Here is a 15,382-nt window from a genome sequence, read left to right as displayed (position 1 = left end):
ATAGAAGGTGGAACAGACACCAGGAATTGGGAATAAGGAGGAGGAGAGCAGTCTTGGGTCCCAGGATGCCAGGAGCCTGAGCAGGGGAGCAGCTGTTTGCAATCAGGCGGAGGGGCAGGGGCAGCGACATGCTACCTGTGCCCAGCTGCTCAGGGGAGAGACAGTCTGGAGAGGCTGCCCCCGTGCCCACCGGACTCCCACCTCCAACCATGCTCCCCCTCCTGTTTCTCAGGCATGGGGCCTGCTGTGCTGTCATCCCAACCCGTCCCTGTCTCTCTCATTTTCCCCCACCCACCCCACCTTATAAAAATCTCTCTGGCCCATGCTCTTCCTCAGCCCGTGGCCATTCCCTTATTCGTGCCCAGCCCACTCCTCCTGCCTGAGCCCTTGGCCTGGGCCTCGCTCAGTGCAGTGCCCACGAAGAGGGAGGGTGCGGAGCCAGAGCCCCTGGGCCCTGGGCCCCTGCAGCCCCATGTGATTAAGGGTGGGTCAGTTAGCCCCCCTGCCAGCAGCCTGCCCTTAGGGTTATTGTGGGTGCAGCTACCCTAATGTGAAGGGTCTGGCGTGCAGGAAGAAGCCCCCACAGATGTCAGCTCACTGAACTGCCACCTGCCCGTTAGAGGCCCCTCAGCTGCCGGGAGACATGTGGCTTTTATCCTTCTTTCTTTGGCCTGTCCAGTGTTTTAAAGATTCTGATTTATGTGAAAATATTAAAAATCTGGAATTTCACATAAAAAAACAAACCTGATTTCTAGCTTCCAAATTGGGCACCATAGCCATGTCAGGCCCACATACAGGCTTGTGGGCAACTCAGGCTTTCCTGTTCCTGGGCAAACTCCCTCCCCACCCAGCCATCTTCACTCACCTCCTCCACCCACCCGAACCCCTTAGATATTTGGGTTGGGGCCCTAAACCCTAAACCTCAGTCCCAGGCTCATCACCCTTCTGTGGGCCCCGCCATGGCCTCAGCAGAAATTGTACATGACTTTCTGTGCATGTGCACTTTTCTGAGGGAGCAGGTCTCTAGCTTCACATCAATTTAGAGGAGACTGTGACCCCAAAATTTAAGCCCTGCAAGTCTCCGGGGCCCATCCAGACTGGCTGGGCTCCATGCTCTGTGCAGCTAACCTGGTGCATCTTCTCTGGCTAGGCCCTGAGCTGGCCACCAGGGAGCCAGAGGGGCTCAGCAGTCCCAGCTCTGGGGAGAGGGGTCAAGTCCATGTAGGCCAGGAAGGCTCCAGCAGTGAGGTACCTGTGCCTGGTGCGAGCCACCTCAGCTCTCCTGCAGCCCTCTCCTCCCACTTTTGTCTACCTCCTGCCCGGGGCTCCAGGATACTGCCCTGGCCAAGAGCAGGGGCAGGAAGGGGGCCCAACGTGCCCTGCCCCCGGCTCCCCTCAAGCAACCCTGGGTTATTGCACTTCCCTCAGGATGAGACTGCCAAGACAGGAAGTTAGAATTGCAGAGGCTTCAGGGTGCCGGGCGAGGACTGTGGGGTTCCCGTCCTGTGGTGCATGCAACAAGCGCTCAATGAGCGTGATTAGTCTCAGCTGCCCCTTCCTGTGCTGATGGAGTAAGTCAGGCCCAGGGTACACAGCTGAGAGAGCAGGTCTGGCCTGACTCCCCCATCCCTTACAGGCATCCAGGTGCTGACCCCTCCTGCTTGATGCTGGGCTTTTGGGTTCCAGGGGACTCACCCGCTGGCCTGGCCCTGGGGGGGCTCATGCAGTTTCTGAGTGGGGAGGTCCATGTTCTATCCCTTCTGACCTGCACACTCTAGGGATTTTATCCCTCCAGCTGGCCCAGACTCCACTCTGGCAGCAGGGGACAGGGGCAGCAGTGACAGGAGCAAAGGTGTCAGGACAGCCGACAAGCTCTTCCATTCACAAAAGCTGTCAGTCCCAGAGTGTAGCCAGCCCCTGCCCAGTGCCGGCATTCTCTGGGCATCAGTGACTGTCAGACAGTGTGGATGCTGTGACAACTGTTTATTTACGCTGGCCTCACCCACATCAGTGGGACACACACGGCTATAGTTACCAAGCATTTCCAAGCTCACAGGCTCCACACAGCCTTTGTCACCAATGCAAGTGACCCCATGGGCCGCCCCTTTCACTCGATCTCCACATGATGAACGCTGGACCTCACGCTGTCCCATTTTAGTTACTACTCCCTGTGCTAATCTGCAGCTTCCCCATGACACTGGGACAAGTGTGAAGATGCTTGCACAGTCTCTAGCTGGACCCTGCTTGCAAGATTGAGTTCCCACAGCGTTCCTCGCTGCCTCCCACTCTTGTGATTGAGAAACTCCAAATAAGCTAGTCTCCAGCTCTTCACTTGTTCTTCCCCACCCCAAATTCTCCAGCTCATACTCTGTTTTGGAGTTTGTCACATGGATTTCCATTCTAATCAGTATGCCTCCTGCCTGGGCTGCCCAAGGACTCCAATGACAGCCCAGCCCTTCCTGCTGTCTCCCCCAGTCACGCCCCAGTGCCCCGGGCTCCCCACACCTGCACCCAGGCTTGCACCCCCTCTGCTGACACCCTTGTTGGTGTTGTCATTAATCCGTAGTCCCATCAGTGACCCTGGTGTCAGTCTCATAGGTGCTCTTTCTTTCAGTCTCCCATCAAATACTGAGGCCCCTTGGTTCTTCCTCCACAAATTTCTCCAGTCATTATTTCCACTGACTCCCTCAAGAACACAGCACTCTGTGAGGGGCCTTGTGGAGGCCAGCTCCTTTCTGGTCCTCTCTACTGTGCTGCAACAGCAGTTACTGACCCTTGTCATAGGCAAAGCATGGCTTTTGATCAAGTCTCAGGTGGGACCTCGGGTTCAGCTTGGCTCTGCCACTCCTGGCTGATGGCGACACTGAGGCCTGCCACCCACCGCCCTTCAAATGCACCTGCCAGCCCACTGCTGGAGCCTTTTCTATGGCTCTAGTGCTTTATGGGCCAGTGCTGCTCTCAGCAAAGTGAGGGAATTACAGAAACACAGCCCAAATTCCCTGAAGTGGGAAAAGGTGGACAGAGAGTCCACTGTGTGCCTGCGCTGATGAAGAGCCCGCGCAGTGGGTTTCTGCTATTTCAGAACTGCTCTTTAAGCTTCCACGTGGGTCAAGTATAGACCCAGGCCTGGATGTAGAGGAAACTCACCACAGGGCCCTGAGGGAGGATTATCAGCCTTCTGTGCTTGGTGCTCTGGGGCTGAGAGCCTGGGGGACTGCCCCAGTCCTGTGGCTGGGACAGGGCATAGCTGGGTCCCTTCACTCAACAGAGCTGCCAATGACACGTGAGATTCAGGGCTCCCCCAAATCCCACAAGTAGCGCCCTGAGTGCTGGCCTCTTCCTTGTGGCGCCGACCTGCGAGCCCTTTTCTCTGTCCTGCAGCCCTGCCAATGGGGGCCGCACCTGCTCAGGTCTGGGCTACGATTTCCAGCTCTGCAATTCCCAGGACTGCCCTGACAGCCTGGCCGACTTCCGTGAGGAGCAGTGCAGGCAATGGGACCTGTACTTCGAGCACGGCGACGCCCAGCACCACTGGCTGCCCCACGAGCACCGGGATGGTGAGCCTCTCAGTGGAGGGCCCAGTGAGCCCAGTGGACAGGGCAGGTGGGCAGACTGGGGCTTGCCTCGTCTGGTGCCGCTGAGTCTGGGTGAGCAAGGCTGCTGGCTGACCGCGGGCTGCCAGCAGAGCCCACCCTGGTGGTGTGGCTGCTGGGCCTCCCGGCAGGACAGCAGTCCCAGAGGAGTCAGAAAACGGCCTGGCCAAGGATGCAGAGGGCAGGGGGAGGAGGCGCAGAGAATGCCCCGCTCTTGCTGTCGCCACCTGGTGGATGAGGCTGGAGTTGTGCTGTGAGGCCCACTCAGGAATGGCAGTGGAAACGGAACTGGGCCGACCCTGCCAAGGAGACAGGTTACCTCTAGCCCAGATTACCTTTAGCCTTCTGTTTTTTCAGTCAAAACTCAGTTTCAAGTGTCAAAAAAACACTACTCGAACTGCTTTACGCATTAAAAGGCATTTATTGGCTCCTAGGAACTGAAAAGTCGGGTAGCTTCAGACATGATAGTGTTTGTATTCCATTTGGGTCCCCCTTCCCTCATGATGGAATTTTAAACATACAGTTTCTGTTCCTCCCAGGCTTTGGGCAGGAAGGGCCTGGCCTGGGTCTTCTCCGCTGTCTCCATCATGCCAGCATGTTACACCCCTCAGAGAGGAGTGCCAGATCAGACAGAGTCCCCTTTGAAGGCAGGCTGGCTGCAGCCTCATGGGCAGGGTAAATGGCAATGAAATAATGACCCAGTGTTGTAGTAACTTCTGAGAGAAATGCAGATAAGGGAAGGTGCCAGGGACCTGAGACTGAATCAAAGGGCATCTGGCCTTATTTGGGGTTTCAGAGAAGACTGACTGAAGAGGGCCTTCCGGTGGAGGGCTGGCAAATAGCCAGTTAGTTACCTTCCCCCAGGGGTCGGGGTCTCTGGGTGGAGCCTTGGGGGCCCGAGGCCCAGGCTGCTCCAACAGTAGCCTCGCTCAGCTGGGAGAACCTCTTCCTAAATCCAGTACTCCAGGGTCAAAGGCCCCAAGACAGAGACACAAAGGGGGTTGCAGTCTCCTGGCCCCTTTCCCTTTCCTGCCCCAGGGTAGGCGCATGTGTGTGTTCGGGGGTGAATTCTCAGAAGACCCTTCTGGGATTTTCTCTTGAGTGGACTTGGGAATGGAGGCGAGCGGTGCAGCCAGCACACCTCGCCAACACCCTGCTGCCTCGCTTACAGCCAAGGAGAGGTGCCACCTCTATTGCCAGTCCAAGGAGACCGGCGAGGTGGTGTCCATGAAGCGCATGGTACATGATGGGACGCGCTGCTCCTACAAGGACGCCTTCAGCCTCTGCGTGCGTGGAGACTGCAGGGTGAGTGTGGTGAGGCCAGTGCCAGGGTGGGCGTCTCAGGGTTGCAGCTTCCTGGGGTTGTCGTGAGGACTCATTGAGGTTAAGCATGCAGAGATGCAGAATGTCAGAAACAGCACCTGGAGTAGGGCAGCCTCTCAACAAATGCTAGTCTGCCCTCCCCTGTCCTGGGGGCTCTCAGCCTGGAGTTGCCTCAGAGCCACTGGGAGCTTGGGGCTCCTCCTGAGAGATTCTGACTCTTAGGGCAAGTTTTATGAGTTTTATGAGCTCCCCAGGCAATTCTGATGCACGTGGTCCTGAGGTGATCCCCTTCGAGGCACCGCCACATCCGTGCACTCCGCTGGGTACTGGACAGCTTACTTTGATCAGGGTGGGCCACCATGGGTCTTGCTGGTTTGGCTCTTGTAGAAATGACTACCGTATTTTCTGTTGTTATGTCTTTGGCTTCAATCTTAGGCTGACACAAGAAACAACTGTAGGGTAACCTCAGGATATAATAGTAACGTGAGCACAGACTGCCCCCTGCCAGGTTTCCTAGAAACAACTGAAAGCTTCTGTAGTTTGTGGAGACAAGACTGATTGTAGGTGTCACTGAGGCTGGTTCTCCTTAGGAAGTCTCTGGCAGAGAGCCTGACAGAATGCCGCAGGCACCCCTAGAAGAGGGGGTGGGGCTGCGTGAACAAGGAGGTTGGATGCAGGGCAGTTATAGACAGCGCTTCTGTCCACTCATGTGGGACCGCAGCTCAAGGTGAAAGAGGCTCCTCCAAGACGCAGGGGCAGGGGTGGGGGAGGCCGGCTCAGCTCGAGCCTCCCAGGGAGGCCGGGCCACACAGTCAGCTCAGATGGTGAAACTAAATCCCCAGAAACAAAGACAGCAGTGTTCCCTCTGCACCCACAGGGCTTTGATTTATGGAGGTGACTAAGTGAATGCCATTGAAAGAAGAATTTATTACTTACATTTCCCGAGAAAAGGGCATGCCAGGCCATGCAGGCCACATGGGGAAGCACCGGGTTTGGCCATGAGGCAGAAAGGAGAGAAAGCCTAGGCTGAAGTTTTCATTGGGGTTTCCATGGGAGCGGCAAGGCAAGGCAGGGGAAACAGTTTAGGACTGGCCAGTCTGAGTAATTCCAGCAGGCTTCAGCCATAGGGGTGCTCTCTAGTTGCCTGCTGCCAGGCTCTGGGATGATTCGGCAGGAGAAATATTGTTCTGTTGTGTGAGAGATAAAGCAGGTGGCTGCAGGATTGGCTTTTTGTGTCTGAAAGGAGCGCTCCCAACTTAGCCCTTGGCCATCTCTAAGAAGTGGCTAGTCCTGGGACATCAGAAGACACAGAAAATGTTAAAAAAACCATAACTAATACAGGCAGTAAGCTTGGTAAACAGTTAGTAGCAGAAGGAGCTTTAAATGGCAGCTATGAATATGGTTGCAAACATAACGGAGAAGTCGGAGCACTAATTCACCGTCTTGGTAGGAGTGGCTTAGAGCTGCACTCCTGACATTGACAATTGAAAAAGAGGTTAAGTATTCCGTTAATTAATGGTGATTTTGAATGGTAACAGCAAGGTGGTAGATTTTTGCATAGTTAGAAAACATATATATATTTGCATTTATATATGATCATATTGCAAAAGTTAGAAAACAGAGTAGACAGAAAGATTGAAACCACACAAAAGACAGGGGCAGTGGTAAGATGAACTATGTGAGTCCTAACACTACAGGTGAATATGAAACTCTTATTTTAAAAGAATCTAATACTGGGTGAAAAAAAATAGGATCCGAGTGGATGCTGTCAATTAGACAATATCAAAGCACAATGATTCAAAAGGTTTAAAGTGAAATGACAGCGAAAGACGTGTCAGGAAGATGAAAGTTGTGTGCACACATAACGTACATACACCGCAGGAAATCAAAACAGAACCAAGAATTAAATGAGGCTCATAGAGTCATTTTGATTTGATAAAGGGCACAATCCACTACCTTGATAAAGTAATAACATGCTATCAAATGTGTCATCTAAAAAAGGCTGTGAAAAAGGGAGAAATTGAAATAACTGGCACATTTCCTGATCTAATAACTCACCAATAAGATTTCAGAACAGATCTGAAGGGAGGAAGGCAGCACCTCATTAGCTATGTGTCCATCCCCATGAGACAGGCACCTGCCATCTCTACTAGCACCTCCTACCTCGGCTTGAACAAAAATGGAATCAAGCCATCAGCCTCCTGTGGTTGCCAGAGGTGGCCCACAGCAGCCATGCAGAGCAACTCAGGGACACATGGCCTTCCCCAACCTGACTTGTCTTTGGCCCCATTAACCCCTTTACAATCTAAAGTGAGATTTCAGGGGCTGGCCGAGTGGCTCAGTAGGTTAAGAGCTCGCTCAAGAGTTTGAGCTCTGAGCAACAGCGGTTCGATGCCCAGCCCAAGCTGAGCTGCCACTAAGCTGCCAATAGGTAGCAGGATGGCTCAGCTAAAAAAAAAAAAGTGAGATTTCATACCAGTAGAAGGACCCTGTGCTTCACTGGGCTCTTGGACTTGGTTAAAGTCTTAGTATCATTTCCCCCTAGTTCAGTTACAGACCGCTGGATATTAGACAGTGTCTCCTGAATATCTGTAGACACTTGCCAAGGATAGATGTTCCCCGAGCCAGGGATGGTGCCTGCCTGTGCCTGGATGGTCACACCACCTGAGATGAGCTGGCCAGCAACTGCCCAGACAAAAAATCCCTGTGTCAAACACTCGTCTTGGTGGCAGGCAGGGTCTTTTCAATTATTAGACAAGCCTTGATTTCAGAAATAGCAAGGTGGGAGGGATAAATGTGTTTTAGAATGAAGGAGAAATGGTGATAAGCCATTTTAATATTTCTCAAGGTTTGACAGGTCAAGTAGTTAATTTATTCTGTTTTCCTTTTGCTAACCTTCTGTTCTGTGACTTACAGAACAAAAGCTCAGTTACAGCAATTGTTTTCACACATACCATGTTTCATTTTCTCTTTGTCGGGTCATCCTTCTCCTCTTCTAACCAGTTGAATCCCTAGTTAGTGCAAGCTTGTTTAGAACATATGAGTGGATGAAGAAGTCCTAAGAGCTGATTCTGTACTAAGGCACCTGATCCCTGGGCTGACTTCGGTCAGGTCGGGCTCCAGAGTCCAGAGAGCACCTTCCCTGGCACCTGTGCACATGTGTGCTGGCAGCCACCTGCCTCCACAATACTGAGGCTTTGCCCTTCTGGCTATTTTGTAGGAGACCTAAGCATGAAGCCCCCACACATGGAGGCTGGAGCAACCCTTCTCCTAGGGAAGTGTCCCACTGACATTCTGCACCCAATTCCAGTGTGGGTTTCCCCCACACCAGCAGGCAGCTGGGTGTCCTACAATTCAACTCAATTCTGACACTGCTTACCTGGAGACAGCATCAGGTCCCACAGGTTAAGGGCTCAGCCCCACAAGACTTCCCCCCAGCCCCCACCCTTCAGACTCCCGGTTGCAAGTCCAGGTTGTCGTCTGTGCTTCTGACAAACTGCCTGGAGATTGGAGGTTTCCATGACCTCTTCCTTGGGTCTGATTAATTTGCTAGAGCCGCTCACAGAACTCTGAGAAACATGTTACTTACTAGAGCACCAGTTTATTATAAAAGAATATAATTCCGGAAGAGCCAGATGGAAGAGATGCACAGGGCATGTGGGAAGGGGCGAGTGGCTTCCATGCCCACCCTGAGCCCACCACTCTCCCTGCATCTCCACATGTTCACCAACCCGAAAGCTCTCCAAACCCCACCCTTTTGGCTTATTATGGAGGCTTCATTACATAAGTATTGTTAACCTAAAAATAAAAGGCATTTCAAAGTGAGAGGCAACAAACATTTATTTGAGATAAAAGAATAGCTATTCTGGAATCACTGATTCAGGCAGAAATCCAAATAGTGTTCCCATTAGGAGACCAAGGCAATTGGTATTTATGAGAAGGGAAAGGGGAACAATTATAACATATCAATAGAGGGAAGGCATTTCTATTGGGACAGATAACATAGTGATGTTAATTCTAAACAGTGTTTTTCATTTTCAGCCCAATAGTCATCAGTCCAGTAGTCATAATATCTGCTTTCTTGTTATCTTTGCAAACAAGTTCTTTGGGGCACAGTGTTGCTTTAGGCCCAGCCCAAAGGTTATTTTGCCATTTTAACATTCCAACAATTCCAGGTATAAGACGGTAAGGCAGTTCCTGAGGGATGGCAGCTCTGGCTCCGCTTTAAAGTGGCTCCATTTAGCTCCGCCTGGCTGCCTTCGAGCTGGGACATGGATCTTCTGCCCTCGGACTCTGACTCAGACTGGAATTTATACCCTCTGCTCCGCCTGGGTCTCTAGCTTGCTGACTGCAGGTCTTGACTTTTACGGATCTTGGCTTCTCAGCTTCCATAATCACATGAGCCAATTCCTTATAGTAAATCTACCTATTGATCAAGCAATAGATCAGTTGAGAGGGAGATGATAGATGATAGATAGATGATAGATAGGCAGATAGACAAGATAGATATCCTGTTGGATAGCTGTGTCACTCATTCTTTCTCTGGAGAACCCGTAGTAATACATCTACTAAATAAAATAGAATTTTTCTTAAAAAAAGAAAGTGGCTCCATTGAATATTTTTTTACAGTATGATTGATTAAATCATTGGTCATTGGTGATTGATTCAATCCCCAGCCCCTCTACCCTTCCTGAAGGTCAGGGGGTGGGACTGAAACCTCCAACCCCCCCCCCATGGTCACATGGTTGGTTCTCCAGGCAACCAGCCCCCATCCTTAGGTGTGTCCAAAGCCACCTAATTAACATAACAAAAGACACCGTTCTGACTCTCAGCAAAGGAAATTCCAAGGGTTTTAGGAGCTCTTTGCCCCAAATGGATGCAGACCAAACATGTATTTATTATAAATCACAGTATCACAACTGCCCTGGCCTGAAAGGGAATTCTCTCCTATTCCTCCTTCTCGCCCCTGTCCTCCTCCTCAGCTTCATCTTCGTCCCACACCGGGGTTATTTACAAGGACCATGTCCTCTTACCCTGACAATATCCCTGGCAGGGTAGGCTGCTCTGACTCCATTTTACTAACGTGGAAACAAACTGGGAGTTTCTATAAGACTGCAGGCCGGGAAGTGGCAGGCTTGTGCTTTCAGCTCAGACTTCTATGCCTTAAAGACCAATGTTTTTTCTCCCAGTTTATCATGTTCCCTCCTTTTGCTAATTTTTTCCCTCAGAAATCATTAAAATAAAAATGTTCATTTTGTTGATTGTTTTTCACCCTGCTCACTTCCAAAAATGATTCAAAAGGCTTATGATCATGTAGATCAATAAAACCAAAGGTTGTTAGTTTCTATGCACACATTCAAAAATGATGCATGAACTGCTGCTCTGTAGCCCCTTTATGATCTAGAGCCCCTGCCCTAAAGGTCCTTGTAAGACAAAAGTCAGAAATCGAAGAGCAAAGGGAGGGGAAGAAGGTTTCTCAAGAGGTGGCAGTAGAGGATCTTGAGGTGAGAATTGGCTCTGAGCTTCCCGGCAGCCAGGGCAAAGAGGGAAACACGTGATGCTATGTCACACTCAGATGGGCAGGGGGAGCTGACCACCTAGAAAAGAGGTCATTTTCTCTGCTGAGCTAGGAGAGCGGTGGGTGCGGATATTGTTATGAAAGTGGTCTCAAACCATCAACATGCAAGGGCTTCCTGTAGAGCTTCTGTGATCCTGAGAATGGCATGCTGCTTAGGGCTTTAAAGAGTAAAAGAGCCTGAATTTATTACAGCCTCTACTAGGGGGCCCTGGGCAAAGGAACATCCCCACTTGGTGTGGAATAATTTTCACTACTGGAGTGGGCAGTGTTGAGAGGATTTGTTGAGAGAATGAAGGCAAAAGTGTTTCTACCGACTCTTGTCATCTCCTATCCAGCCACCCGAAGACAGACTGAAGAGGATATTGCATTCCTGGGGCAAAGTGGAGACTGGGGCATCCAGGCCTACGCTGTGGGTGGGGGCCCTGGAGGGGCTGCTGCAGGGGTTGTGTTGTGTGGCCCTGGGAGAAGGGGCAGAGGCCAGGTCTGAGTTACCGCTCTTGGGGCAGGAATGCTTATTTGGAGGCCAGCTTGCCAAGCCAGGACAGTTTCAGAATGCGTTCTGTTTAGGCTGTGCAGAGAATCCTCTGAAGTCACGCTGTCCAGAGGAGTGAGGGGAATGGCGGGCCCTCGGGTGGGCACATAGGGTCTGTCTTGCTCCAAAGCTGTTTCCTTCCCCTGCATTGGGCACCGCTAAGAAGGGATGTCCAGGGAACAGATGCCAGTGCCCTTGGGATACAAGTCAAACCCTAGTGTGGAAGGGATCTCAAGTGTACACTGCACCCCCTCCCCATGCAGAAGGTAGGCTGTGATGGAGTGATCGGCTCCAGTAAGCAAGAGGACAAGTGTGGTGTGTGTGGAGGGGACAACGCCCACTGCAAAGTGGTCAAGGGCACGTTCACACGCTCGCCCAAGAAGCTGGGTGAGTGAGCCCCTCCCTCTGACTCTGAGGCCTAAAAGCACATGGCGGGTGGAAGTGGGATAGACTCGACATTGGGGCTCTGCCTGAGTTCATGACTCTCCTGGGGGTATCTGGGAGGGTGAGGTGGTAGGAGAACCTAAGTTAGGACAGCTTGAGCCAGGCCCCAGGGTGGGTGGGGGATAGGGCGAGTGGGGGTGCCGGTCACAGGGTCAGGGCAGAGGATGCCAGGATACAGGTGCACAGGGTAGTTAGATGTTTATTTGAGAACAGGGCCCTGCCGAGAGCACCCTTCCCTTGCCCTTTAGGGTCCCTTGCTCCTTTCCCTTCATCGCTACCCCCGGCTGGCTGTCTGCAGGACTTTCCTACACTGGTCAGCACAGGTTGCTGCCTCTTTGGGTAGGGCGTCAGGCCCATGAGGCACTGCAGCCTCTGGAGTTGCCTTCGGGAGCAAGGCTTTCCATGCCTTGTCTGCACCCGAGCAGCATCTCTCCTTTCATTTGGCTGTGTCCCCCACATCCCAACAAAGGTTACATCAAGATGTTTGAGATCCCAGCAGGAGCCAGACACCTGCTCATCCAGGAGGCAGACACTACCAGCCATCACCTGGGTGAGTCTCAGAGCCCAGGGAAAACAGCAGATTCATAGCCTGGCCCTTCTGGGGATGGGCAGAGCCCCTGGGGACAGAGGCCTGGCTGGGGGAGCCCCATCTCCCTGACCCAGGACCTTTCCTGGGGTCACCTCCTGGTGGAGAGGCCACACATTGGGATCAGAGTGCTCCTGGCAGCAGCTATAGGGGGCTATGTGTCTAAGACATGCCACTCACACCCCAGCCCACAGAATGGTGACTCCCCATCTCAAGGCCCCCGTACCCACTGGAAGGCAGGCAGATCTGCAAGCAGCAGGGTCCAGGTGGCCCACACACACCAACCAGAGAGTGTGCCCTGCCGGCTCCCCTCGGCGTGTCTGGCTCCTGCCCCTGGGGATCATGGCGGCACTACCTTCTGCTGTTCTCAGCCATCAAGAACCTGGAGACAGGCAAGTTCATTTTAAATGAAGAGAACGACGTGGATCCCAGTACCAAATCGTTCATCGCCATGGGTGTGGAGTGGGAGTACCAGGATGAGGATGGCCAGGAGACGCTGCAGACCATGGGCCCCCTCCACAGCACCATCGCCATTCTGGTAAGTTGAGGCAAGGGCCAGGCCCACCGCCTCCTGGCTGCCCCTGCCAGGGGGCAAGCGGCCAGTGGGGAAGGGACAGAGGGTTCTGAGTGCCCTGAACCTCCCTGCATCCTTCAGGCCACACTTGGGATGACCCCTCTGGCTTGTCCTTTGGACCACGGCTCTCCATCTATGTGTCAGAATGAGGGCAGACATGGAGCTGTCAGTTGGGCCCTAGGTAGCCCCAGGCAAAGTCTCCCCTGTGAAGGTTTTGGTTTCCCTGTTGAATGACATTCACAGCCCCTTTCATCATGCTTCTGCACATCTACTTTCAAATCCACACCCTGCCACACCCTGGGAGTGATCGACGGGGCTCAGGATGTCAGACCGCCAGACCCAGGTTTTGTGAACTTTGTCCCTGAGCAGGACTGGACCCCAGGTCTTCTGAGTTCAAGGTCACAGGCTGCTCCTGCTTATGAGAGCACAGAGGGAGCTTGATTTTCTAATCACTTTTTAAAAATGAATTGCATAAGTAATATATTTTATCTGTAAAATCATCAAAACCCTACAGATAAGGCTCAGGTGCCCTTAGCCCCTCTGCGGGGATAGGCACGTGACAGGCACCCGTCCCAGGGCATGCTCTATCCCCTACCCCCGCCCCTGCGCCCACCACGTCCCCCCCACCCCGCCCCCTCTCCCCAGGTTGTCGGGGACAGTCCGTGTCACCACACATACAGGTGGGCTCAGGACCTGTGGTTTCTGTATTGGTAAATTTGCCTGCTTGCTAACAGGTTATTTGTAATCCCCAAATCAGTACTCAAAAGTGCTTTTCACAGTTACTTGTGGACAAGTGCAGAGCAGTGAAAGCTTTGCGCCTGACATGCTGGCCTCAGCTGAGGTGGAACACGGTGATGCTCGGCTTCTCGGTTCAGCTCCCACTATAAACAAGTGTCCCTTTCACAGTACATTCAGCGCCAGGTTTTTCACACTTCTGTGCTTTTGTAGGAAAATTCGCTGTTTAAAGTGGCCCAGCTAGTGCAGAAACTGTGTGGTGTCCCTGTGGAGCCAGTGCATGCTGGCTAAGCATTCCGGGTGACAGTGTGCTGGCCGCAAGTTCACAGTTAAGGAATTAACTTATATTATAAGGTGCCTTTACACAGAAAGACGCATAAATAAGGTTACGTATTTACAGTTGATGGAAATGTCATGGCCAGAGGCTCTCAGGGGTTCAGTGTTGGGGACTTTCTAGAACATACCGTGAATAATGAGACTGGGCTGTAAGTGTCCTCTGTACACTGGCTTCGAGGAGATGGAGAGCTGGGCAGACACACTGACGGCCGCATGGGGGTGCAGGTCATCCCGCAGGGGCAGGCCCGGATCTCACTGACGTACAAGTACATGATCCACAAGGACTCACTCGACGTGGACGACAACCGGGTCCTGGAAGATGACTCTGTAGGCTATGAGTGGGCCCTGAAGAAGTGGTCACCGTGCTCCAAGCCCTGCGGCAGAGGTGAGGGGCCTTCTCAGGTTTGGGGCCCCGGCGGAAGCCAGGGCTGAGTGAAAAGGGTCTTCTGGGTGAGGGGCATCCTGAGCCCACAGTGTCTTGCTGACTGCCTGGCCCGAGGCATGTGCCGGGCATGAGAAGACTGGCCCTGGGGCCAAGGAAGCCAAGGCAGTGACCTTTGCTGGGTGATACGGGGCCTAGCTCTGCCTGGGAGGGGCAGGTGAGCAGGGGGCTGGTGTTCAGGCCAGCAGGCTAGAGGCAACCAGAAGGGCACTTGTGGAGCTTGGACAACGCCAGCATGAACCTGCATCGGTGAGAGAGGCAGGAGGTGGCCTGGCAGGGGATTGCTGTAAGGGTGGCTTGGATGGGTTCCAGTGGCATTGTGAGGCAGGGAACAGGGGAGATGTGGGCTGCACTGGAGATGGCTGGAGGGGCCCCCTCTGGAGTGGTCCCTCTTTGTGGTCATTCAGAAAGGCCTTCCAGACCACCCCGAGGCAGGGCTGGGTGCAGATGTGTCCCTCCTGCCCCAGACCTCACAGTGTGCATGGTTGGGTGGGAAGTACAGACAGACAGGAACTCCTGATTTGCCCAGCGTGGTCACTACTCCTGGGAGGCTGGGGGAGATCAGGGGCAGAAGAAGACGCTTGGCCTGCAGGAGCAGGTGGCCAGGACAGACCTCCCTCAGATGCCATGTGGGGTCCCATGCCTAGAGGACAAAGAGGAGTTCACTTAGGGGCTGGGGTACCCCCCTCCCTGCTGTGGGCAGATGGAAGACACCTCCTTCAGTGCTTCCGCCTGGGTGCCAGCCTCCCCTTGAGCCTCCCAACTCCCTGGCTTTCATCTCCATGTCCTGTTGAGTTTCACTCCTCATATCTCTTGGACCCATCTGCTATTCCCATCTTCCCAGTCCTGCCACCACCCTCGCTCTCCCATGGCCCTTGTGTGTTCACTCACCCCCAGAATGACCTATTAAAGGGGCAGATCTGACCATGTCCCTTCCTGGTGTCATAGTCTTCAGCAGCTCCCTCTGTTCTTGAGATAAAAAACAAAATTCTCCCCATGGCCTCCGAGGTCCAGGTAACTTGATGGCCTGTCGCACTGCTCACCAGGCCCTGGCCACTTTGGCCTTAAGTGATTCTCCTGGACATGTCATGCTTCTGCCTCAGGGCCTTTGCACAGGCTGTCTTGTTCCCTGGGAGCCTCTCCATTGCATTTCCACTAAATCAGCACCCACCATCCTGTGCTTCCTGTGATGCCTCCAGACGCCCAGACTAGATCAAGTTGCCCAGCCACATTCTCTTG

At 53.0% G+C, this 15,382-nt stretch overlaps 1 protein-coding gene across 1 annotated transcript in view; it reads left to right on the top strand.

Annotated features, from left to right (window-relative positions):
• The window catches only part of ADAMTS2 (ADAM metallopeptidase with thrombospondin type 1 motif 2), a 239,037-nt gene that overhangs the window by 211,509 nt on the left and 12,146 nt on the right, over positions 1-15,382 (top strand). Inside the window, exons 12-17 of the mRNA XM_019661378.1 lie at positions 3,382-3,557; positions 4,765-4,898; positions 11,290-11,413; positions 11,940-12,020; positions 12,428-12,594; positions 13,927-14,086. Of these exons, the coding sequence (XP_019516923.1) occupies positions 3,382-3,557; positions 4,765-4,898; positions 11,290-11,413; positions 11,940-12,020; positions 12,428-12,594; positions 13,927-14,086 (842 nt within the window). The remainder of the gene's footprint in view (positions 1-3,381; positions 3,558-4,764; positions 4,899-11,289; positions 11,414-11,939; positions 12,021-12,427; positions 12,595-13,926; positions 14,087-15,382) is intronic.

The sequence above is a fragment of the Hipposideros armiger genome, unplaced genomic scaffold (assembly GCF_001890085.2).
Source record: "Hipposideros armiger isolate ML-2016 unplaced genomic scaffold, ASM189008v1 scaffold_347, whole genome shotgun sequence".
Taxonomy (NCBI): domain Eukaryota; kingdom Metazoa; phylum Chordata; class Mammalia; order Chiroptera; family Hipposideridae; genus Hipposideros; species Hipposideros armiger.
This window is presented reverse-complemented; position numbering and strand designations above follow the sequence as displayed.